Source organism: Equus caballus, chromosome 12 (assembly GCF_041296265.1).
Source record: "Equus caballus isolate H_3958 breed thoroughbred chromosome 12, TB-T2T, whole genome shotgun sequence".
In the NCBI taxonomy this organism is placed as follows: Eukaryota; Metazoa; Chordata; class Mammalia; order Perissodactyla; family Equidae; genus Equus; species Equus caballus.
Window position 1 is genome coordinate 49,505,439 of NC_091695.1, and position 25,224 is coordinate 49,530,662.

General features: G+C 63.9%; 1 protein-coding gene across 1 annotated transcript; it reads left to right on the forward strand.

Annotated features, from left to right (window-relative positions):
- On the forward strand, positions 1-25,131 carry LOC100629567 (mucin-2). Its single transcript, XM_070229185.1, has 47 exons — positions 1-119; positions 1,064-1,334; positions 2,307-2,421; positions 2,800-2,890; positions 2,973-3,082; positions 3,271-3,481; positions 3,798-3,923; positions 4,529-4,646; positions 4,765-4,903; positions 4,992-5,102; positions 5,185-5,254; positions 5,399-5,536; positions 5,625-5,789; positions 6,226-6,320; positions 6,727-6,853; positions 7,239-7,494; positions 7,638-7,690; positions 7,824-7,924; positions 8,391-8,542; positions 8,860-8,998; positions 9,317-9,427; positions 9,513-9,692; positions 9,830-10,069; positions 10,592-10,748; positions 10,987-11,118; positions 11,803-11,950; positions 12,544-12,587; positions 12,980-14,472; positions 14,860-16,273; positions 16,565-16,776; positions 17,133-17,307; positions 17,837-18,084; positions 18,654-18,837; positions 19,112-19,334; positions 20,001-20,179; positions 20,590-20,659; positions 20,782-20,882; positions 20,989-21,020; positions 21,769-21,946; positions 22,247-22,351; positions 22,572-22,612; positions 22,861-22,983; positions 23,085-23,180; positions 23,867-23,995; positions 24,179-24,218; positions 24,529-24,655; positions 24,752-25,131. Exons 1-47 carry the CDS (start codon positions 44-46, stop codon positions 24,963-24,965), a joined length of 9,060 nt encoding a protein of 3,019 aa, XP_070085286.1. The 5' UTR covers positions 1-43; the 3' UTR covers positions 24,966-25,131.
- The last annotated feature ends 93 nt before the right edge of the window (positions 25,132-25,224 follow it).

Genomic DNA, 25,224 nt, shown 5'->3' on the forward strand with positions numbered 1-25,224 from the left:
CACCTGTCCGCTGTTGCTCTCCCACACCAGCCTCTGAGCCACCATGGGGCTGCCACTAGCCCGCCTAGTGGCCCTCTGCCTGGCCCTGACCTTGGCCAGGGGCGAGGAGCTGCAGAAAGGTGAGGGGCAGCGGGCAGCGCTATGGGCAGCACGACCTGAGGGTACAGGACATCCGGGGCAGCCCAGCGCAGACGGTCCTACCTGGGAGGAGGAGGCGATCCTCTTCTGCCAGCATTTGGGGCAGCCTGGCATCTTCTGGGGTAGACAGGCTGGGTCCAGCTTCCTGCAGCCCCCACCCCTCCTGACTTTGGGTGGAGGGAAGGAAGGAAGGAGGAAGGGAACAAGGGAAAGAAGGAGGCAGGGAGGAAAGGACAGGTGGTCTTGGGCTCCCGTCATTCCTTTGAAAGCCATCGCCAGCACAGAGCGTTCCCGGGGGTGATACCAGGTGGAAACACCTGCGCCAGACTGTCGTCCGTGGGTGTGGGGGAGGCCAGTCCAAGGGACCCTGGGAGGGGCAAGGCCAAGATGGCCACTTCTGAGGAGCCGGAGAGGTGGCTTCAGCCAGAGAAGACCGAATGTGGGATGGGGACATCTCTATCCCGCAGGGCTGCGTGAGAAAGCCACCGGGGGGCCCTGGACCCAAATGGATGGACACAAAGTGGGGACCCTCGGACGGGTCCAGCACTGCCCTTCTGATGGATGAGAGGCGGCTGGGTGGGGCATGGAGTGGATGGAGTGTGGCAGTGATGGGGTGCTGGGTGGCACTGGGCCAGGTGGACAGGGCACTCAGGGAACCTGAGAGACCCCTGCCCCCACTGCCTGCTGGGCCAATGGCCATGTGCCACACCAGGCCGGGGTGCAAGGGCGCGACACTGGAGACGTCCTTTCTGGGGGCTGAGACCGCGGGCGAGGTGACCACAGTGTAGCAGAGGCCCCTCCTGCAGGACTACCTGAGCTGCTTCAGCTGCCTCTGGAGGGTCCTGAGGGCGGTGGCCGGGCTGGGGCCTGGGGACGAGCCTGAGGGCAGCCTGGGGGGCTCACGCTCCGTCCCGCTGTTCCCCAGAGGGCAGAACGCGCAACCATGGCCACAATGTCTGTAGCACCTGGGGCGACTTCCACTACAAGACCTTCGATGGTGACGTCTTCCGCTTCCCCGGCCTCTGCGACTACAACTTCGCCTCGGACTGCCGTGACACCTACAAGGAGTTTGCTGTGCACCTGAAGCGGGGCCCAGGCCGCAAGGGTGGCCACCCCCAGGTCGAGTACATCCTGTTGACCGTCAAGGACGACACGGTCTACCTCACCCCCGAGCTGGCTGTGCTGAATGGGGCTAAGTGAGTGCGGTCGGGCGGCGTCCCCCCACATCCTAGACAGGGGGCCCCGTGGCTTCTGTGAGCAAGCATGAGCCTGGCCAGCCCCCACAAGCCCCTCTCCACCCTGGCACATGGCTAAGGAGAACACCGGGGTTTCACTTCAGGTTACTGATTCATTCAGCAAACACTGATGAGCCCCATGGGTGAGGGACCAGGGAAGGGGTTTTATTTCTCCCACAGTCTCGCAGCCCATGGCTCAGAGCCCACCAGGCTCTGGGCATGCATGGGGGACAGGTGGCCATCCTGGTGGGGGTGGCCTGGCAGCCTCTGGGGAGGAGGCCCTATGCCCTGCTGTGCCAGGCTAGAGGTACAGATGCCCTGCAGCGGGGGGCTTTTGGGGGCCCCCAGCCCACCACCCCAGCCTTTGTTCCCCATTGTGTCCGGAACAATGGAGCCTAAGTGCATTCCTGCCTGGCGGCTCCCCACCTGCGTGGTCCGCCTTCTCCCTGCACCAGGGGATCTTGTTTCCCCTAGAGGCTGCAGCCCTGGCAGCCAGCCCCAGTCTCAGGGTGGGGGTGGGTACAGGGCCCACGGAGGCAGAGTTTGGGGTGAGCACAGAGCCAGGGCCCACCCTGGGCGGTGGATGGAGAAGCCCCTCCCCACTCTCAGGGCTGTCGTGGGGCTTCTGCCCAGGACAGACCCAGAGGAGGGGTGCAGAGATGGAGAACGGCAGGCAGGGTGTGGCTTCCTGTGAAGGAGCCCGGCCAGCCCAGGTGGAGAGGGTCTCTGGTCACTGCTCAAGTCCCCCGAGAGGGAGGACAAGGCCTTTCGTGGCCACAGGGTGGGAGCTGGCCAGGCAGGGCTGGCTGAGAGGCTGAGGCCAGGCCATCCCAGCCCACATGATGCACAGCCTCAGTCGCTTCTGGGCAGCGGGACCCCTGGGCCTGGCTGGGCGGCTCTGTGGGCTGGCTCGTGACCCTGTTGCCCCCCCAGGGTCAGCACCCCGCATTACAGCCCCGGGCTGCTCATCGAGAGGAACGACGCCTACACCAAGGTCTACTCCCGTGCCGGCCTCACCCTCATGTGGGACCGGGAGGACTCGCTCATGGTGGGTGCCGCCCCAGCGCCACAGGGCCCTGGGGGCCGAGGGGACTCCATCAGAGCTCTGGGACTCCAGGGGAGCAGTGGGTTGCCAGTGGTCCCATCCTCACCAAGAGCGGGGTCCATGGTGGGCTGGGAGTGTGGAGCAGCCTGTCTGCTGGTGGAGAAGGCTGGGGGCCGAGGCGGGGCCAGGCAGCCCACCCAGAAAGGCACCCTTGGGGCCTCGGGTGGTGGGCCAGCCCTCCCCATCTCCCAATCCCCTCCTGGTCCTCAGTGATGCCAGGACACCCCCTGGCTGCCCACAGCCCTCCTGCTACACCCATTCAAACAAGTTGCAGGTGCTGCCTGGCCATGGCTGCTCACCTGCTCTCTCTTCCCCCGACAGCTGGAGCTGGACAGTAAATTCCAGAACCACACGTGCGGGCTCTGTGGGGACTACAACGGCCTGCAGAGCTACTCCGAGTTCCTGTCTGATGGTGAGGGCCTCCTCGGGGGCTTAGGGGGCAGGTGTGTGCAGACTCCCGGGTGCCCCTCGCTGACCGGCTGTGCCCCCCACAGGCATGCTCTTCAGTGCTGTCCAGTTTGGGAACATGCAGAAGATCAACAAGCCCGAGGTGGTGTGCGATGACCCAGAGGAGGGGCAGACCCCTGAGTCTTGCTCTGAGCACGTGAGTGGCTGGCCGGGGACCCCTGCCCAGGGGAGGAGCCATTCCCGGGGAGGGGGACCCTATGGGAGCCGTGCCCACCCCTCTCCTCAGAGGGCCCTGTGCCCACTGGTCTCTGCTGGGGACCCCCGTCGGTGTGGAGGGGAGGAGGGCGTGAGCAGCCCCTCCCACTGCCCGTGTCTGTCCACCAGCGCGCCGAGTGCGAGAAGCTGCTGACAGCCGCGGCCTTCAAGGACTGCCTGGGCCTGGTGCCGCTGGAGCCGTACGTACGGGCCTGTGTGCAGGACCGCTGCCAGTGCCCCTCGGGCGTTTCCTGCGTCTGCAGCACCCTGGCCGAGTTCTCCCGCCAGTGCTCGCATGCTGGCGGGCGCCCCGGGAACTGGAGGACGGCCACTCTCTGTCGTAAGCGCCACGCGCATGAATCGGGAGGGCGGGGACCCAGGGGCACATGAGGGATGATCCACCAATCCACAGGGAGCACTGCAGCCTTGCCGGCCCAGGGCAGGGCAGCCTGGTGCCCTGGATCAGGAGTCACATCTCTGCCCACCCTTGAGGCGGCCTTGGCTTTGGGGTGGGCGGGAGAAACCGCCTGCGTGGGAGACTAGAGCCCTCTGGGTGCACCCCACGGGCAGGTCCAGCCTCTCCCCTCCCCCACCAGCTGCCCTCCACCCTTGGCATAAGTGCCTCACGTCTCAGGGGCCGTCCTTTGCCCTTCTAGCCAAGAGCTGCCCCGGGAACATGGTTTACCTGGAGAGTGGCTCGCCCTGCATGGACACCTGCTCACACCTGGAGGTCAGCAGCCTGTGTGAGGAGCACCGCCTGGACGGCTGTTTCTGCCCTGAAGGTGTGCGCTGGGGCACCCACGGGCATGCGGGGGCAGGAGGGGTGGTGCTCTGATACAGCCCACCCTCACCTGAGGGCGCTGGGACCAGTGGCCTTGGGTTTTCTGCTGCACCAGGGGGAGAGCCATGCTGGGATGGTGGTGCCGGGTGGTGGGGGCAGCAATGGCACAGGAAGCGAGGAACGGTGACCCCACTGAAATCGAGGGACGAGGTACAGGGAGAAAGGGCACAAATGCTGAAGTTCCCACCTCATTCACACACGATGACGGCTTCTGGGAGTCTGTGGGAAAGGAACCTTCCTGGTTGTCACCCCTTGACAGACCCTCTCTTGTCCGGCCCATGGAGCCTGTAGGACCCCGGGAAGGGGCCTGACTCTCAGGCCCCCATGGCATGTCCCTGACCAGACACTCTGTGGGGACCATGGTGTTGCCCAAAGGACCAGAGGTGCTTGTGGGAGGGAGGCCTGGCTGGCAGCCCCCCCTCGGGGATTCCGGCATCTTCCGGAGGCTGTCCCACGGCTGTGGCTTTGGCAATGGCAGCCCCATTGTGGGGAATCTGGCACTTTCCGAGGCCAGTGAGTGTAACGCCCCGCCCGGCACTGTCCCAGGCACCGTGTACGATGACATTGCGGGCGGCGGCTGCATCCCCGTGAGCCAGTGCCACTGCAAGCTGCAGGGACAGAAGTACGCGCCCGGCCAGAAGATCACCAAGGACTGCGAGCAGTGGTGGGTCCCGGGGGCCGGGGCTGGGGTCCAGATTGTGGGGGGTCCTGGGGATCTGGGCTGGGGGCCCGGCAGCCTAGGGGAAGTAGCTGGTCCTGACCCTGGGCCCCACTGCCTGCAGCGTGTGCAATGCCGGCCGCTGGGTGTGCAAAGACCGGCCGTGCCCCGGGTCCTGTGCCCTGGAGGGCGGCTCCCACATCACCACCTTTGACGGGAAGAGGTACACCTTCCACGGGGACTGCTACTACGTGCTGACCAAGGTAGGTGGGCACGGCAGGCAGGTGGGCGTGGGTGGGGAGCTGGTTCCCCCCACCCCAGCCTTGCTCAGCACCCCCGCCCTCCCCGCAGAGCGACCACAATGACTCCTACGCCCTCCTGGGCGAGCTGGCCGTCTGCGGCTCCACGGACAAGCAGACCTGCCTGAAGACGGTGGTGCTGCTGGCCGACAAGAAGCAGAACGTGGGTACCCCGCCCCTGCCCTGCCGGCACCCCCGGGGGCTCCATGGCCCTTAGCCCCACCGTCCCTTGGCCTTTCCCTCAGGTGGTGGTCTTCAAGTCGGATGGCACTGTGCTCCTGAACGAGCTGCAGGTGAAATTGCCCCATGTGACGGGTGAGTGATGGGCCGGGGCCCAGGTAGGGAGGGGGACGGTCCCCCTGCAGCACCAGACCGGCTTGCTGAAGGTGGCGGGCCTGGGGCAGTCCTGCCGAGCGGCCCCTCACCACCCCACAATGCCCTCCCCTCTCCACCTGGCAGCGAGCTTCTCCATCTTCCAACCGTCCTCACATCACCTCATCGTGAACACTGCCTTCGGCCTCAGGATGCAGGTCCAGCTGGTGCCGGTCATGCAGCTCTTCCTGACGCTGGACCAGGCCGCCCAGGGCCGCGTGCAGGGTGAGTGGCCCTGCCTGCTCCCGCGACAGAGTCCCACGTGGGGCCTACCCTGCCAGGCCCTTCCCAACCTGGTCCCTCGGCCCCTCAGGCCTCTGTGGGAACTTCAATGGCCTGGAGGGCGATGACTTCCAGACGGCTGGCGGGCTGGTGGAGGCCACGGGGGCGAGCTTCGCCAACACCTGGAAGGTCCAGTCGAGCTGCCCCGACAAGCTGGACTGGCTGGACGACCCCTGCTCCCTCAACATCGAGAGCGGTGAGGCAGATAGGGTTCCCGGTGGGACGTGGGGGTGGGTGGAGGTGAGATGGCCTGCCCCGTTCGGGGCCCGCCTGCTGCTTTCTGCCACATGTCTGGTTTATGGTGGCCCATGATGGCAGCCCACCAAGTGACCTGGCAGAGGTACTGGACCTGCCAATGGCTGGGTGGTGGCCCTCCTCCAGCGACTGGCCTGGTGCCATGACAGGATACCCTCCCACCCGCTGTGCTGCCTAGCTCGTCCTGGGAGGCAGAGAGGGTGGGTGGTGGGCGCCCCTGTCTCGTAAGAGGCACTGTCCTGCACTGAGTTGGCCTGGAGGGGGACCGGCTCAGTCCACAGTGGGGACAGTGTCTGCTCCAGCCTGGGCCACCAAGCAGCCAGACTCGGGGCACTTGCTGGAGGGGCCACCCCTGAGGTTCTGACCGGCCTCTGCAGCCAACTATGCCGAGCATTGGTGCTCCCTGCTGAGGAAGACGGAGTCCCCCTTCGGCAGGTGTCACTCGGTTGTGGACCCGGCTGAGTACTACAAGGTGGGTGGGACCCGCACCTGCCCTCCCCAACCCCTGCTCCGTGACAGGAAGGTGTGCCCAGTGCACCTGGCTGAGCCTGACTGGCTGCCTGTGAGGTTCTCGCTAGGGGCTGCTGAGTGTGTGTGCGTGTAAGCATGTGTGTGAGTGTGCATACACGTATGTGTTTGTGTGCACACGTGTAAACAACATGTGTCTCTGTGCACCGTGTATGTGTACATGCATGTGTAGGCATGCATGTGTGAGTGTGTTATGTTTTTGGACCTGTGGAAGTGGGAGTTTAAGCGTGCTCACATGTGTATATGTGTGGGTGCACATATACTCGTGCGTGTCCAGGAGTGCTTGCACACGTGTGTGCGTCCCCAAGCCCAGCTCCCTCCCTCACTGCCCTGCCTCGGTTTACCCCCAGAGGTGCAAGTACGACACGTGCAACTGCCAGAACAACGAGGAGTGTCTGTGCGCCGCCCTGTCCTCCTACGCCCGTGCCTGTGCCGCCAAGGGCGTCACGCTGCGGGGCTGGCGGGAGAACGTCTGCAGTGAGTGCCGTCCCCTGCCGGCGTCCTGGGCTCGGGGTCCTGGCTTCTCCATGGGGCGGGGGGCTGGGGCTCGGCCTTCGGTTCAGCCCCTGTCCCCAGTGGCAGCTCACCCTGAGTCCAGGGAGAGGGATCGGTCCACTGCTAGCGGGTGACGCAGCTTCCAGCTTCCTCTGCCCAGAAGGCGGGATACCGGCGCTCGGCTGCTCCCCGCTTGTGGGGAGGGGTCCGAACTGTGGCCGCTGCCCGTTTGCCTGGACAGGGAGGCATGTGGGGCGGGCCACCTGTTCAGCTGGGGCGGCCCCAGGATGACAGCTCCACTGGCCGCCTGCGGGGACGTGGCTGGGGCCGTCCCTTGCGCCCTCACGCTGGCCCTGCCCCTCTGCAGACAAGGACGTGGGCTCCTGCCCCAACTCGCAGATCTTCCTGTACAACCTGACCACCTGCCAGCAGACCTGCCGCTCGCTGTCCGAGGCCGACGCCCACTGCCTCCAGGGCTTCGCGCCCGTGGACGGCTGCGGCTGCCCCGACCGCACCTTCCTGGACGAGAAGGGCCGCTGTGTGCCCCTGGCTAAGTGCTCCTGCTACCACCGAGGCCTCTACCTGGAGGCGGGGGAGGTGGTCCTGAGGCAGGAGGAGCGGTGGTGAGTGGGCTGGGGCCAGGAAGGATGGCACGGGGGCGGGCAGGGCCAGCTCTACCTGGGGGAGCCCCCATCCCCGCCCCGCCCCACAGAGTCTCTGGGCCTGTCCTCAAAGGGCCCCGTTCACCTTCCCACTCTCCCTGCAGCGTGTGCCGCAACGGGAGGGTGCACTGCAATCCAGTCAAACTGATTGGCGAGGGTAAGTGAATGTGGCCTGAGGTCGGGCCTCCTGCCCCTTGCCCCTCAGCCTGCTCCCCCTACCCCCTCTCCTTCCTGCCTGAGCCCGCCAGCCGCCTACTTCAGCTGAGCTGGGGTGGCTCCTCTGTCTGCAGCCTGCAAAGCCCCAAAGATCCACATTGACTGCAACAACCAGACCGCGCTGACCATCCGGAACCCCCGCCCCCTCAGCTGCCAGACGCTGGCTGCAGGACACGTGCGTGCTGGGACTGCCATGGAGGGGAGGGTGCTGCCGGGGCAACCAGGGAGGAGAGGGCACAGCTGGGGTGGCTGTGGAGGGGAGGGTTCAGCCAAACTCCCGCCCTGACCCTGAGCTGCTTTGCCAGTTCCTGAGGACCCATGAGGCTCATTGACCCCTCCTGTCCCTGGGGCCTGGTGGCGGCCTGCAGGCTCCGCTTAGCCTGCTGGGGTCACAGGGGCCAGTGTAGGGCCCCTGGCAGGCAGCACTCACGTGTCTCCCTGCCCAGTAGTGGAGGTGTCCAAGGAAGAAGGGCTCCAGGGGTGGGCCAGACAGAGGGATAAGGGGTCAAGGGGTGGAGGCGGGGGTGGGGGTGGGGGACACAAGAGGAGTCTGCAGTGTCAGAGGGGGGGCCAGCCAAGGGCAGCCAAGATGCCGGGCCTGGCATCTAATGCCTGAACCCCGCTCCGCGGCCACCCCACAGTACCAGACAGAGTGTGTGAGCGGCTGCGTGTGCCCCGAGGGGCTGATCGATGACGGCCGAGGCGGCTGCGTTGTGGAGGAGGACTGCCCCTGTGTGCACAACAAGGGCTTCTTCTCCCGCGGGGACAAGATCAAGGTGGACTGCAACACCTGGTGAGTGGCCTGGCCCGGCTGCCCTCCAGTTGGAGCGTGTCCTCGAGGCCAGGCAGAGGGTTGGGGCTGTTCCCCATCGGGCCAACCGGGTCCTGCAGGGCCATGTGCACCTCCACCGGGTGGGCAAGGCCCTGGCCAGAATGGGAGGGGCACTGGGGTGGCACTTGCTGGGCTGGTGCGGGTTTGCAGGCATTGTGTGTGAGCTGCCTGGGGAGGTGTCTGCATTGTTCCACAGGCTCGGCCAAGCCACCCTCTGAGCAGGGCTGGGAGGCCCTGGGCCCTGTGGCGCCTCCAGTCCCCTCTCCTGCTCTCCTCAGCACCTGCCAGAGAGGACGCTGGGCGTGCACCCAGTCTGTGTGCCACGGCACCTGTGTCATCCATGGGAGCGGCCACTACATCACCTTTGATGGGAAGTACTACAACTTTGATGGAAACTGCTCCTACGTAGCCGTTCAGGTGAGGCAAGGGCACCGCCAAGGCCTGCACCTGCCCATGTCCATGCTCTGCCGGCCCTGAGCTGCTCTCAGTGGAGGCTCCTGCGGGTGTGAGGGGCCAGCCCTTCCTCCATGCTCCCATCCTGTGACCCTCCCTTGGGTGCATGGGGGGTGTGGGCGTGCATTGAGGGCTGTGCAAGGTTGGTGAGGTCCCACATGTGGCATGGTTATCCCCTCTTGACAGAGGAGGGGCTGAGGCTCAGCTGGGGTGGGGCTCCCGGGGTGGGGGGGTCACCTGTGGCCTGGCTGGCCTGGCTCATACCCCACTGTGGGCCCCCAGGACTACTGCGGCCAGAACTCCTCGCTGGGCTCCTTCAGCATCATCACCGAAAATGTCCCGTGTGGCACCACGGGCGTCACCTGCTCCAAGGCCATCAAGATCTTCATCGGGGTGAGTGCTGCCCATCCCCAGGGATGTGAGGGTCCTTGGGGACCCTTGGACCTGGCCAGTGACCGGGCCTCTCCCCTGGGCACAGAGGACAGAGCTGAAGCTGGAGGACAAACACCGCGTGGTGATCCAGCGCGACGTGGGCCACCATGTGGCCTACACCACGCGGGAGGTGGGCCAGTACCTGGTGGTGGAGGCCAGCATCGGCATCATCGTCATCTGGGACAAGAGGACCACCATCTTCATCAAGCTGGCCCCCTCCTACAAGGTATGCAGCCTCCCCTGCCCACCAGGCCTCTGCAGGGCTGGTCCTGCACGCACACTGGGCCTCCCAGGCACAGCGGGGCCGTACCTCTCCCTCCCTCGAGCCCCCTCACGAAGCCCCTGGCTCTCTGGTCTCCGCAGGGCACTGTGTGCGGCCTGTGTGGGAACTTCGACCAGCGCTCCAAGAATGACTTCACCACTCGGGACCACATGGTGGTGGAGAGTGAGCTGGATTTCGGGAACAGCTGGAAGGAGACCCCCACCTGCCCGGACGTGAGCGCCACCCTCGAGCCGTGCACCCTGAACCCACACCGCCGCTCCTGGGCCGAGAAGCAGTGCAGCATCATCAAGAGCCCGGTCTTCAGCGCCTGCCACAGCAAGGTGGGGGGGGTGGTGCAGGCGGCGGGCACGGGAGTGGCTGTGGGTGGGCAGCATCTCCCCGCCTGACGTGCTCACTGGGAATGGCTCGGCTATGTCAACTCCAGCTTTAGCGCCATCCTCCGTGTCCTTTGGACACACGATGAGAGGTCCAGCTTTCTCTCTGAGAACTCTGGCTGAACCCCCAGCCTCCTGTACCTTCCAGGAGGGAGAAAGAAAGAACACAGCACCTAAGACCCGACGGTCCTCAGCTCCAGGCAGTGGGGGCGAGGGAGCAGGTGCAGGGTGGCCTGTCTCACGGCAGAAGACCCCGAGGCGCTGAGGGTCTGTGTGGCCAGAGTTGGCCAACCGTGTCTGGACCTCACCCGTCAGCGTCACTGGAGGCCTGGGAAGCTCGTGCTGGGTGACCGCCCCCTGTCCCAGGAGTGGGGCTGGTCTCTGGGTCCTGAGGTCCTCTGGCCGCAGGGGGAGGCCTGGCCTCATGGAGCAGCATGGGCCCAGGGCACATGGTGGCTTCTCCCCCAGGTGGACCCCACACCCTTCTACGAGGCCTGTGTCTACGACTCGTGCTCCTGCGACTCGGGTGGCGACTGTGAGTGCTTCTGCTCCGCCGTGGCCGCCTACGCCCAGGAATGCACCAAGGAGGGGGCCTGCGTGTTCTGGAGGACGCCGGACCTGTGCCGTGAGTGTCCACCCGTCCTGGGCCTGGGTGCCAGCGGGTCAGGTGGCACTCCTTACCCCTGCAAGGGATGGGGTGTATGTGGTCCCCTGCCCGCCTCCCCCAACCCAAGGATCCAAGTGTCCTTCCTCGGGGCCACTGTGCTGCCTGGGGTGGCAGGAGGGAGCTGGCCCCTCCCGGCCCGTCCCCCCGACCTGGCCTCGGCACTCGCTGAGTCTGACCTCACCTCCCTCCTCCCCAGCCATATTCTGCGACTACTACAACCCCCCGCACGAGTGTGAGTGGCACTACGAGCCTTGTGGGCACCCCAGCTTGGAGACCTGCAGGACCATCAATGGCATCCACTCCAGCATCTCCATGTCCTACCTTGAGGGTGAGCGGGGCCTCCTGGGTGAGAGTGGCCTGCCCTGCCCTGCTGGCCTGGGGCTGCAGGACAGTCTCCTCTGGAGACCCTTGTGGTCAACCTGAGAGTGGCTCTCTGGGGGCTGGAGACCCCGAGTCTCAGGGTGGGCCAGGTTCAATTTCTGCAGGGTCTGTTGATTGCACAGTGGGCTTGGAGACTGAGCTATGAACCTGCCCTCTCGGGGGGAGGCAGAAAAGAAGCAGGTTAACAGGCACCGGGTGTTGCCAGGAGCAGAGAGTGCTATGGGACCTGCAGAGCAGGACGAGGGGGCGAGGGCTTTCAGAGGTGGGTCTGGGAGGCCACTCCATGCCTTTGATCTGAGAACCAGCGACATGAAGGACTGAGCCGTGAAGTCTGGGGAGGGAGCGTCCTACCTCGTGGGAGGGACATCAGGTCAGGGGCCCAGGGTGCAACCTGGAGGCTGGGCAGGGCCTGGCTGTCCCTCGGCAGGTGGGCAGGACCTAGTTGTCACTTTGGCCTTGTGGCAGTGTGCAGGGCCCAGCTGAGGGGATGCAGGTCCCTGCCTTCCCAGTCCCTGGCCTTTCCATAGGGACATCCTGCAGAGAAGGACTTGCCAGAGTGGGGCCCATGGTGGGTTCTGGTGGACATGGGGTCCTCCACCATGGTCCAAGCCCTGTGACCTGTGCCCACTAGGCTGCTACCCCCGGTGCCCTAAGCACAGGCCCATCTATGACGAGGACCTGAAGAAGTGCGTCACAAGAGACAAATGTGGCTGCTATATCGAGGACACCCGCTACCCACCTGGAGCGTCCGTTCCCACGGATGACATCTGCCAGTCTTGGTACCTAGGCTCACATCATAGGGGAGGTCGTGGAGGGCAGCACACACAGAGGCACACACGCACGTGCTCACACGCATGCGCCTGTGACATGGCCACACACGCACAGGTGCATATGCACCCATGAGCATTCACATCCATGCACCCACGCACAGGCACACAAAGTGTTCACATACACAGAAGTGGACACAACACACATGCTCTCACATGCAAAGGCGCACACGCACACCCATGGGTGCACACGTGCATGGACGCATACGCGCATGCTCACACACAGGAGCCAGGCTGTGGGGATCAGTCCCCTTCCCGGTGAGAGACGGGCCTTCCTTCTCTGCGCTTCCTCCCTTCTGTGTCCGGCTTTTGCCTACCTCACCTTGTACCCACTCTGTACAGTTAGAGCACATGGCTCCCCTGGGGTGGGTGTTTGGGGCCGTGGCCTAGGCTTCTGGCCGGCCTCAGGGGTGTGGCATCGGGGGTGTGGCATCAGGGGTGTGCACAGGGCATGGGGCTTCCGGCGTGCAGGGAAGGTGGAGCCTGGGGGGAGAGGCGACTTTCCTCCTTTCCTGGGATCTGAAGCTGTAGCACTTGCCTTCCAGCATGTGCACCAAGTCCTCGAAGGTCATCTGCCAGCCCAAGGAAGGTAAGCTGCCCTCTGCGGCTGCCCCTGAGGCGGCAGGCCTGGCCCCACCCAGAAGAACAGGTGGCTGCCCTGTCCCTGGACCCTGGGCACTTAGTCTCCTCCTCCGCCCCGTGGACCCCGGGGGCCCTTCCTGGCTCAGAGCTGCCTGCTGGGCAGCAGCCGCTTGGGGCTCCCATCCTGATGCTCCCCGTGGCAAATGCCCTCCTGTGACCCAGCTTCTCCATCCTGATGGGGGCCCTTAGGGTTCTGGGGAGGCATCACGATGGGGCATTGTTTTGGGGCTTGCCAGAGACAGGGGACAGCCCTCCTTTCCCTTCTTAGGACAGGCCGAGGGGGGGTCTTGTGAGTCTTGCTCCCAAAGTGTTGGCGTCAGCCTCGCTCCTGTCCCCCAGGAAAGATTCTCAACTACACCCAGGACGGCTGCTTCTGCTACTGGGAGCTATGTGGCCCCAACGGGACGGTGGTGCAGCACTTCAACACCTGTGGGTGCCCCTCTACACCCTCAACCTCCTCTAGACCCACCAGCACGACGTCTGTCCTCTCCACCACCACCACCACCACCACTACCACAGAGACCACAACCCCGACCCCCACCATGACCACCACCACCTCTACAGAGTCCTCCACCCCGACTCCCACCACTATACCTACCACGTCCACGGCCATTACCACTACTACGTCTGTGGCTGACTGTGAATGGACTGGCTGGCTGGATTCTGGTAAACCAACCTTTACGAAACCAGGTGGAGAGATTGAACCCATTGGAGATGTCTGTGGATCAGGCTGCGCAGCCAACATCTCCTGCAGAGCCAGTATGTATCCAGATGTTCCCATCAAACGGCTTGGACAAACGCTGGTGTGCAACACTTCAGTTGGACTGGTGTGCAAAAACGAAGAGCAGCAGCCAGAGAGACCCATCCCCATGCCTTACTGCATCAACTATGAGATCAATGTCTACTGCTGTCCGTGTGACCCCACATCTACCCCCACCACCACAGAGACCTCAACCCCGACCCCAACCACCACCACCACCACCACCACCACCACCACCACCACCACAGAGACCACAACCCCGACCCCCACCATCATCACCACCACCAGCACAGAGACCTCAACCCCGACCCCCACCATCACCACCACCACCACCACCACCACAGAGCCCTCAACCCCCACTCCCAGCATCACCACCACCACCACCACAGAGCCCTCAACACCAACCCCCCCCACCACCACCACCACCACAGAGACCACAACCCCCACCACGACCACCACCCCAGGGACCTCAACCGAGACCCCCAGCATCATCACCACCACCACCACAGAGCCCTCAACACCAACCCCCACCACGACGAGCACCCTGTCCTCGAGCACTGTCACCACTCCGTGTGTGGCTGACTGCAAATGGACTGGCTGGCTGGATTCTCATAAGACACCCTTTCCCAAACCGGGTGGAGACTTTGAACCCATTGGAGACGTCTGTGGATCAGGCTGGGCAGCCGACATCTCCTGCAGAGCCACCAAGTATCCACATGTTCCCATCAAACAGCTTGGACAAAGGGTGGTGTGCAACACTTCAGTTGGACTGGTGTGCAAAAACCAAGACCAGAAGCCAGGGGGACCCTTCCCCATGCCTTACTGCCTCAACTATGAGATCAACGTCTACTGCTGTGGGTTGTGTGCCCCCACATCTACCCCCACCACCACAGACACCTCAACCCCGACCCCCACCATCACCATCACCACCACCACCACCACAGAGACCACAACCGCCACCACGACCACCACCCCAGGGACCTCAACCGAGACCCCCAGCATCATCACCACCACCACCACAGAGCCCTCAACACCGACCCCCACCACGACGAGCAACCTGTCCTCGAGCACTGTCACCACTCCGTGTGTGGCTGACTGCAAATGGACTGGCTGGCTGGATTCTCATAAGCCACCCTTTCCCAAACCGCGTGGAGACTTTGAACCCATTGCAGACGTCTGTGGATCAGGCTGGGCAGCCGACATCTCCTGCAGAGCCACCAAGTATCCACATGTTCCCATCGAACAGCTTGGACAAAGGGTGGTGTGCAACACTTCAGTTGGACTGTTGTGCAAAAACCAAGACCAGAAGCCAGGGGGACCCTTTCCCATGCCTTACTGCCTCAACTATGAGATCAACGTCTACTGCTGTGGGTTGTGTGCCCCCACATCTACCCCCACCACCACAGACACCTCAACCCCGACCCCCACCATCACCATCACCACCACCACCACCACAGAGACCACAACCGCCACCACGACCACCACCCCAGGGACCTCAACCGAGACCCCCAGCGTCATCACCACCACCACCACCACAGAGCCCTCAACACCAACCCCCCCCCCCACCACCACCACAGAGACCACAACCCCCACCACGACCACCACCCCAGGGACCTCAACCGAGACCCCCAGCATCATCACCACCACCACCACAGAGCCCTCAACACCAACCCCCACCACGACGAGCACCCTGTCCTCGAGCACTGTCACCACTCCGTGTGTGGCTGACTGCAAATGGACTGGCTGGCTGGATTCTCATAAGACACCCTTTCCCAAACCGGGTGGAGACTTTGAACCCATTGGAGACGTCTGTGGATCAGGCTGGGCAGCCGACATCTCCTGCAGAGCCACCAAGTATCCACATGTTCCCATCAAACAGCTTGGACAAAGGGTGGTGTGCAACACTTCAGTTGGACTGGTGTGCAAAAACCAAGACCAGAAGCCAGGGGGACCCTTCCCCATGCCTTACTGCCTCAACTATGAGATCAACGTCTACTGCTGTGGGTTGTGTGCCCCCACATCTACCCCCACCACCACAGACACCTCAACCCCGACCCCCACCACCACCACCACCACCACCACTGAGACCCCAACCCCCACCACGACCACCACCCCAGGGACCTCAACCGAGACCCCCAGCATCATCACCACCACCACCACAGAGCCCTCAACACCAACCCCCACCACGACGAGCACCCTGTCCTCGAGCACTGTCACCACTCCGTGTGTGGCTGACTGCAAATGGACTGGCTGGCTGGATTCTCATAAGACACCCTTTCCCAAACCGGGTGGAGACTTTGAACCCATTGGAGACGTCTGTGGATCAGGCTGGGCAGCCGACATCTCCTGCAGAGCCACCAAGTATCCACATGTTCCCATCAAACAGCTTGGACAAAGGGTGGTGTGCAACACTTCAGTTGGACTGGTGTGCAAAAACCAAGACCAGAAGCCAGGGGGACCCTTTCCCATGCCTTACTGCCTCAACTACGAGATCAACGTCTACTGCTGCTTGTGTGCCCCCACATCTACCCCCACCACCACAGACACCTCAACCCCAACTCCCACCACCACCACCACCACCACCACCACTGAGACCCCAACCTCGACCCCTACCTTCATCACCAATACCTCCACAGAGACTACCACCCCGACTCCTACCATCACAGAAATCACAAGCACCACCACTACTACCATCACTGAGACCGCCACCCTGACCTCGACCACACCACAAACCACCAGCACCTCAACCACCAGCATGCCCACCCCTACCCCGACCCCGCTTATCACCACAAGCACCATCACCACCACCAGCGTGAGCACCACCCACTGCAGCGAGTGCTACTGTTTTCTGAACGACACGGCCTATTGCCCAGGTACACAGGCTGTTCCTTCTGACTCTCAGACAGTGGATGCTGGGTGGGACTTTGAGCTCTGGTTTTCTAAGGGTAGGAGTCGGGTTTCAGGTCTAAACCGGGAGCTTGCTAGGGAAGCTGGGTGCTGCGTGGGGAGAGCTGATTCCGTGGCCAGCCCCACCTTGCTGCAGCCACGAGTCAGGGGGAGAGGGGTGGGGGGCTCCCCTCTGGTGGCCTGGGTGGGGACCCGCCTGTGCACACTGGCGGCCAGCCCTGCCTGGATGGCGTAGGCACTGGTCTCTCCCCCTGCAGGCGAGGTGGTGTACAACGGCAGGCACGGGGACACCTGCTACTTCGTGAACTGCTCGCTGGACTGCTCCTGGCAATTCTTCAACTGGTCCTGCCCGTCCACCCCCTCCCCAACGCCCAGCACACCCACGCCAACGCCCACGCTGTCCACAACATCAAGCACGCCAGCCACCACCAAGCGCCCTGGGTGCCCTGACTTTGATCCTCCCAGAGAGGTCAGTGGGCTGTGGGTGGCTGTGTCCCCACCGTCCAGGCCTTCAATGCCCCAGGCGCTGTCTTCCTGCTGGTCACCCAAGATGCCACTGTACCCCATGCCCTTCACCATCCCCAGTAGGGCTGCGGCTTCAAGCTGCCTTTCAGACACAGGGTCTGCCAGGGCATCCCACTGTCTCACCCAGGCCCTTCTTGCTGCAACATGGTGGCCTTGAAGCCGCCCTTGGCCTCCAGCCTCCTGGGGAGGGCTCTTAGGTACTCACCCCGGGGCCTCACAAGCAGGGGCCTCACAAGAGTGTCCTCGGTGGGCCGGGTGGTGGGGCCTGTCCCCCTGACCCTGCACCCTCCCCGCCCTCAGGAGAACGAGACGTGGTGGCTCTGCAACTGCACCATGGCCACATGCAAGCACGACAACACAGTGGAGATCGTGCAGGTGGAGTGCGAGCCCCCGCCCATGCCCACCTGCTCCAACAACCTTAAGCCCGTACGCGTCCTGGACCCTGACGGCTGCTGCTGGCACTGGGAGTGCGACTGTAAGCCCACGCTGTGGCTGGACCCCCCCCACCTCCTCCCTTCCGTGGGCGGGGGCTGTGAGGCCTGAGGTCTTCCGGTGCAGACCCCAGGTTGGACGTGACAGCCTTGACAGCCGAGCTCACCAAGGGCCAAGCACACATTCAGAAGGGCTTCCCATGGCCCTGCTCATTCCTCCTCTCGAGGGGACCTGAGCAGGGGGAGGGGTGTGCCTGGTGGAGCGCCGGCACCTCTGTGGTTATAGGGGCAGAGCTGGTGTTTGAACCTGGACCTTCTGACTCCAAAGCCAGGCCCCATTCTGCAGAAGGAACAGCCGCTGAGGGCTGTGTGGGGAGATGCTTTTTGGGGGCTGGAAGACGCTGACCCCCATCTCCCCAGCCCAGATGCCCCGCCTGTCCCAGACCAGACTTTCTGTATCCCTAGGTTCCTCCCTGCTCTTCTCACCCTCCCTGAGCTCCTGACTGCATCCTGTCCCCTCCCCCCTGGTCCCACCTTCCCTCTGCCCCCGGCTCACCCGGGCTCCCTCCACAGGCTACTGCACAGGCTGGGGGGACCCGCACTACACCACCTTCGACGGGCTCTACTACAGCTACCAGGGCAACTGCACGTACGTGCTGGTGGAGGAGGTCAACCCCACCGTGGACAACTTCGGGGTCTACATCGACAACTACCACTGTGATGTCACCGACCGAGTGTCTTGCCCCCGCACACTCATCGTGCGCCACGAGAGCCAGGAGGTGCAGCTCAGGACGGTGCAGATGCTGCCCCTGAAGGTGCAGGTATGCTGGCGGGCCCCACAGCCACGGCGGGGCACCCATACGGCTCCCTCCCTTGGTGGGGGCTGGGCTGCACCCCCAGAGCTGTGCTGGGAGGGGGTCAGTGCTCATGGGACGCATGCAGCCCTTCTCACAGGGCCACCAGGGGCATCAGGGACCCATCAACCTCTCCTCTCCTGACCCCACCGCCCGCCCTGAGCACAGGTCTCTGTGGCAGAAGCCCCCTCCCCAAGCACAGGTGCACACACATCATGGAGTGGTTGGCTCCCATGGCCAGGGGAGCCCCACCCTCTGCACAGGGCCCAGAGTCTTGGGGTCCTCACCCCTGGGACCAGCCTGGACAAGTCTGCTTAGTGCACTGAAAAGGAATTGAGAAAGGGTGGGACCCCCACCACACGGTTTGATGAGGAGGGTGCTGTGGCCCCAGGCGCTCTCTGAAGGCACAGCCTAGCCTCCCCATCCCTCAGACACACAAGGGTCCTTTGTCCAGGCTGCCAGGGAAGGACAGGCCTCCCGCTGAGTGGCCAGCTTCTGCCAGGCTGGCCCTCTGACCCCCGGTGTGTCGGCCACAGGTGCAGGTCAACGAGCAGTCCGTGGCGCTGCCCTACAAGAAGTACGGGCTGCAGGTGTACAAGTCGGGCTTCAAGTACGTGGTGGACATCCCCGAGCTGGACGCCCTCATCTCCTACGACGGCCTCTCCTTCTCCATCAGGCTACCCTACCGCCTGTTTGGCAACAACACCAAGGGCCAGTGTGGTGAGCCCCTGCCCCCTGCGGCTCCTGCGCCCTGCCCCTGGGAGGCCGGCGGGGAGTGGGCACCTGCCAGCCTGGATGAGGTCCTCCTCCTCTGCTTGGAGCCCCATGGCCGTCATCCCTGTTTTGGCCCCTGTGGGACACCAATAGGAGTCTAGTCTAGTCTGTGCCCTCGGCGCTGGCCAGCTGGTCCCCAGAGGACCTGGGCAGGAGGAGGGGAGGGGTCCCAGGCGCTCACTGGGTCTGCTGGACAACCTGGCCCTTCTCGCCAACCCAGGCACGTGCACCAACACCACCTCGGATGACTGCGTGCTGCCCAGTGGGGAGGTCATCTCCAACTGCGAGGTCGCAGCTGACCAGTGGGTGGTGGACGACCCCTCCAAGCCACACTGTCCCCACTCCAGCTTCACCAGCCCACGCCCGTCCACCACGACAGCCAGCAGCCGCACCCCCACACCTGAGAACTGTGATCCTTCCCTCTGCGAGCTGATCAAGGACAGGTGACCCTGCTCCCGGCCCATCTGTGGCCTCGTCACTAGAGAGCTGCAGAGACTCAGGGAGCAGCCTCGCCTCTCTATGCACCCCCCACCCCTGGGCCCTGTCTGCACAGAGGAGACAAGGCTGGGGGCCTAGTGTGGGGCTGGGAAGGTGAAGGCCTTAGGGCTCAGGCTCCTGATTCCTTTGGGGCCGAGCTGCCTTGTCAGACACCCCCCTGCCTCTTTTGATTCTGAATCTCTCCTGCCTCCTGGGAGGTGCAGGATAGGCTGAGCTTGAAGCCTTGGGTAGACCAGTGGACCCAGGATGCAGCTAGCATTCAGGGCTGAACCAGGGAGGCAGATTGGGGTGTAGACAGAGAGGGGGCACCCTCAAAGCTGGCATCCACGGGAGCGAGCGCCTCGTGCCCAGAGGTATGCAAGTCAAGGCTGGGTGGCCTTCCGCCAGCGTTGCTGGAGGTGGGATCCTGGGACCTGGTGGTCATTTAGATGTGGCGCCTTCATCTCTGAGAGCCTGGCCACACGGCCTCATCCTTGGGCCACTGTGCCGGCCCCCTTGGTGGGATACAGGCTGAGCTCCAGGAGGGCAGCCCAGGCAGAGGGGCTGGGTGGTGGGGAGTGAGAGAGCCTGGTGGCACCGGCTGAAGCGTGACCCACACCCCTCCCCAACAGCTTGTTTGCCGAGTGCCACGCCCTGGTGCCCCCCCAGCAGTACTATGATGCCTGCGTGTTCGACAGCTGCTTCGTGCCCGACTCAGGCCTGGAGTGCGCCAGCCTGCAGACATATGCGGCCCTCTGTGCCCACGAGGGCGTCTGCATCGACTGGCGGAACCACACCCAGGGGGCCTGCCGTAAGTGCCCAGTGTTTCAGCCCCTGGGCGAGGGTCCTGAAGAAGGGCTGGGGCGCCGGGGCTCTGCTGGGCACTGTGCCAGCTTGAACCCAGATCAGGATGTGGTGGCCAGGCCCCCATGGAGACAGGCTGAGCCTTGGGGTGGGGAAGAAGGGCAGGCTGGAGGGGCTGGGGGTGCTGGATGGACTGCGAGCCTTGCTAAGCACCACTGGGCACCGGTCTCCTGGCTGGGGACAGCACGGGGGACCAAGGCGGGCAGCACCGGGCAGCTGGCCACCCTCAGCCAGTGTGGGAGGGTGGGTCCTTTGTGGGAGGGGCTGGGCAGGACTGTCACTGGTCGGGGGGCAGGGGGATATGCACAGGCTCCTCCGACATTTCCGGCCCCTCTGACTGCTGCCTCTCTCCCACAGCGGTTACGTGCCCGTCTCACAGGGAGTACCGGGCCTGCGGTCCTGCCGAGGAGCCCACCTGCGGGTCCAGGTCAGCTGCTGGGAAATGTGTGGGCTTGGCCCCTGGGTGGTACTGTCTGGGCGTGGTGCTCCAGCATGCCTGCTCCCCAGCCCGTCCACACCCCCATCTCACGAAGCCCCCCACCCCTCCAGCTCCTCGCTGCGGAAGGACACAGGCCTGGTGGAAGGCTGCTTCTGCCCCGAGGGCACCACCAGCTACGCCCCCGGCTTTGATGTCTGCGTGGAGTTCTGCGGTACGTTGCCTGCTCTCGGTGCCTCCCTCCTGCCTCTGCGAGGCTGAGCCTGGCTCCTGCGGCACCGAGACTCTGCTGACAGGATTCCTTTCCTCTCTCCTCCTAGGCTGTGTGGGACCTGATGACGTGCCCAGAAAGGTCGGCCCTCCTCCTTGGTGCTGGGGCAGGATTCTCCCACAAACCCTGAATTTTGTGGGGGTGGGTGGGGTGGACTCGAGAACCTGGGAGCCTCAAAGACTGAGTAATGAGGCATTTAAGTCCTGGAAGGCTGAGCTAGCACGATATGCACCCACCCATCCGTCTGTTGCCCTGTCGCTACCTCCACCCATCCCTCCATCTTCTGCCCCTCTATCCATTCTTCCATCTCCCGTCTCTCTGTCTGCCACCCCTCCATCCCTCTGTCTGACCCTCCATCCATCCCTCCATCCTTCTGTTCATCCCTCCATCCATCCATCCGTCTGTGTCTCCCTCCATCCAGCCAACCATCTGACCCTCTGTCTTTCCCTCCATTCTTCCATCCACATATCCTCCACCCGTCCACACCACCCACCCATTGCTCATGCGATGCTCTGTCTGGACCTGAGATGATATCGTAGCCACTGCACTGTCATGTCTCCCACCCATGGTTGATTCCTTAGTTCTATGTTTCATCAACCCTCTAGACACCTGTGGTGTGTCTGCCCCGAGCCAGGCCCACGTGATTTAGGCAAATACTGGTGAGCAGGTCACGGTCGTGATATTAGTGGTGTGGCCCTGAATGAGGGCTTCTGTCCTGGGCCAGAACCTGCCCCGTGTGCTCAGAGGTGGGAGGGCACAGGTTTTCCCGCAGCCCCGGCCCGTGGCGAGGCCGCCGCTCTTCTCCCTGCTCACCCCCTTCCTCCTACAGTTTGGGGAGCGCTTTGAGTTCGACTGTAAGGACTGCGTCTGCCTGGAGGGTGGAAGAGGCATCGTCTGCCAGCCCAGGAAGTGCAGCCAGAAGCCCCTGCCTGAGTGCAAGGAGGACGGCACCTACCTGGTCACGGAGGTCAACCCCACTGACACCTGCTGCACCATCAGCTCCTGCAGTAAGGCCACGCCCGGGGGAGGGGAGCCGAGCCTGGGTCCCTGGGCGCCTGTCCCCTCCTGGGTCCCCCGGATTCACCGAACAAGTTCCCCGTGATGATTTCACCTCCCTGGGGAGTTGGGGAGCAGCAGGCGCAGGGTGTGTCCCGCTGAGAGTAGGTGTTGTAGGAGGAGGCTGTGCTTGGGCCTGGAGGCTGTGCTCGTACCCACAGACACCCCAGGCCCCACCCTGTGCTGTGGGTAGTGGCGGGGCGCAGCCTTCAAGGAGCCCTGCTTATTATCGCTTTTCCTCCCCTCTTCAGAGTGCAATGCCAGCCTGTGCAGGGAGAAGCCCCCTGAGTGTTCCCTGGGATTCGAGCTGAAGAGCGAGATGGTGCCCGGAAGGTGCTGCCCCCTCTACTCGTGTGGTGAGTGGTGCCCAGGGGCCAGGGCTGGAGGAGGCCCTGGGGCTGGGGCTCGCTGTGCCTTGAGTGGGGAGGTGAGGTGAAGTGGCTCCTTCCTGGGGGGCCTCATTCTGCATGTCTGATGCCCCAACGCCGGCCCTGAGCTCCTGCCCCATCCACCAGCTGTGTGTGGCCTTGGGCCCGGCAGGGCAATCTGACTGCGGCCCCCGTTCTTTCTCCCCAGTGCCCAAGAATGTGTGTGTTGTCGGGAATGCTGAGTACCAGGTGAGCCCTGGGCTGGGACAACGGAAGGTGGAGGTGGGTGAGGAGGGGTGGGGTCCTGGGCAGGCTCACTGGCCAGCTGGGGTGCCTGTGAGGGCTTGCTCAGGGGGCTACGCTGTGCTAGCCAGGCACGGGGCACCCAGCTCCTGTCTCCCACTGTCAGAGCCTTCTGGGATGGGAGCTGCACTCCCCGAGGCGGGTGGGAGGCGTGGAGGGTGCCCAGCCTCACTCACCCCTCCCTGTGCCCTCAGCCCGGCTCTCCAGTTTACTCCTCCAAGTGCCAGGACTGCGTGTGCACCGGCAGCAGGAATAGCACCACGCAGCTCAACGTCATCTCCTGCACCCACGTGCCCTGCAGCACGTCCTGCAGCCCCGTAAGCAGCCGCTGCCCCATCACTTCCCTTCAGGAGTGGGGTTCCGGCTCCAACAGCTCCTGTCCTCTTTCCCTCGCCAACCTGAGCCGTGTGTCTCGTAGGGCTATGAGCTCGTGGAGGCCCCTGGGGAGTGCTGCATGAAGTGTGAGCAGACCCACTGCATCATCAACCAGCCCAGCGGGCAGTACATCCTGAAGGTGCGCGAATCCCCTGCTCAGGGCTGCTCATGCCACGGCAGGGCCGGCCTGGGGCTGAGGGCACGGCCTGGGACAACTCCCGCTGCCCCTGGCTGAGTCCTCTGTGCCACTGTCCTGGGTGGCTGCTAGAAGGGACCACAGACTGGGGGCTGAAACAACAGGCAGGATTCCCCCACCCCCACCCCGCCCCATCCTGGAGACTGGAGTCTGAGGCCCAGGTGTGGGCAGGGCGGCGCTCCCTCTGGCCCAGGGAGGGTCCTTCCTGCCTCTTCCAGCTTCTGGGCTCCAGGCCTTCCTGGGCTTCTGGCTGCATCACTCCAGTATCTGCCTGTCTTCACACAACCCACTCCTCTGTCTCTGTGTCATTGGATTGCGGGCCCCCTCCAGTAGTCCAGGATGATCTCATCTCGAGATCTTAAGTATGGCTGCAAAGACCATTTTTCCAGAAAAGGTGACCTTTAGGAAGGGGACGCGTCTGTGGACTACAGGCTGGTGGCTGCCCCTGGGCCCTTCCTGGGTGTCACCTTCCCTGTGACTCTGGGCCTGCAGGCTGGGCCTCCTGCCCAAGAATCCACACTTGGCTGGCTGGTCAGGCACCTTCCAGGTGTTTCCAGTCTGTCTTTCTGGGTGGGCCTCCGAGGGTGGGCCTCCTGCGGGCCCTCACCACGCTGTCCTCTGCCCCACAGCCCGGGGACAGAAAGAGGGACCCCACCAACAACTGCACCTTCTTCAGCTGCATGAAAATCCACAACCAGTTCATCTCGTCCATCTCCAACATCACCTGCCCGGAATTTGACGCCAGCGCCTGCCTCCCGGTGAGCGAGCCCGGGGAGTGGGTGTCCCCTATTTTACCGTGGGGCTGAAGCCCCAGTGCTGGGACAGTGGCCTCTGGCCTGGACCCCTTCTGCAGAAACAGCCCCTTCCCATGTCTGTGGCTGGAGGGGGTGCTCAGAGGTGGGGGAAGGTCGGGGGCGCATGCTCATCCTCCTTTCCTCCAGGGCTCCGTCACACTCATGCCCAACGGCTGCTGCAGGAAGTGTGAGTACAGAACGCTCGCTGGGCTGCTCCTGGGGTCCGAGGCAGTGCCTGGTGGGTGGGCTAAACCCAGGCCGCCCTGTGGGGAGGAAGGCACGACGGGATGGTGCCCTGGGAGCCCTGTCCCCTCTGTGCCTCTCTCAGCAGAGTGAGGAGTTTGAGGGCATCACCAGGGGTGCCCAGCTCCCTAGAGGGCGCCTGAGGGCCAGGCGAGGTGCACTTGGGGACGGGAGAGGAAGCAGTGAGGGAGACCTGGTGGGCCCCCTTGAAGTGTGGAGACCCCGCCACAGAGCCTCCACCTCCTCACCTCCAGGCATCCTTCGCAATGAGACCAGGATCCCCTGCTCCACCATCCCCGTTACCAAGGAAATTTCACATGCCGGCTGCAGCAAGTTGGTGACCATGAACTACTGCTCCGGGTCATGCGGGACCTTCGCCATGTGAGTCCCAGGCCACGAGTGGCCAGGGGTGGGGGAGGGGAAGGGGAGGCTGCCCCCTCCAGGAGGGAGTGGCCCCTCACTGTGGCCCTCCCCCAGGTACTCTGCCGAGGCCCAGGCCCTGGACCACAGGTGCACCTGCTGCAAGGAGGGGCGCACAAGCCAGCGGAAGGTGGTGCTGGACTGTCCCCGCGGCGGCTCGCGGGACTACACCTACACGCACATCGAGAGCTGCCTGTGCCAGGACACCAAGTGCGAGCGCCTGCCGCCCCAGGGCACTGGCCCTGCAGCCCTGCCTCCATCGAAGGAGTGAGCAGGGCACTTGCAGCCACCCAGGCCCCACCCTCCACCATCCTCCTCATCGCCCTGCTGACCCTCTGAGCTTTCTCACCTCCTAACCTGGTTTCCTCACTGCGGATACTTATTTTCCGAGCCTTTGTTCAATTCTTTGCTTTCCAAATAAACTTTGGCAAAGACGCCGTGCTGGTGTGCTTCCCTTCGTGCCGGGGGTCTGGGTGCGCCGTCGTGCACGGGTCTAGGATCAGCTGCTTGCCGATGGGCGAGTGGTTGCA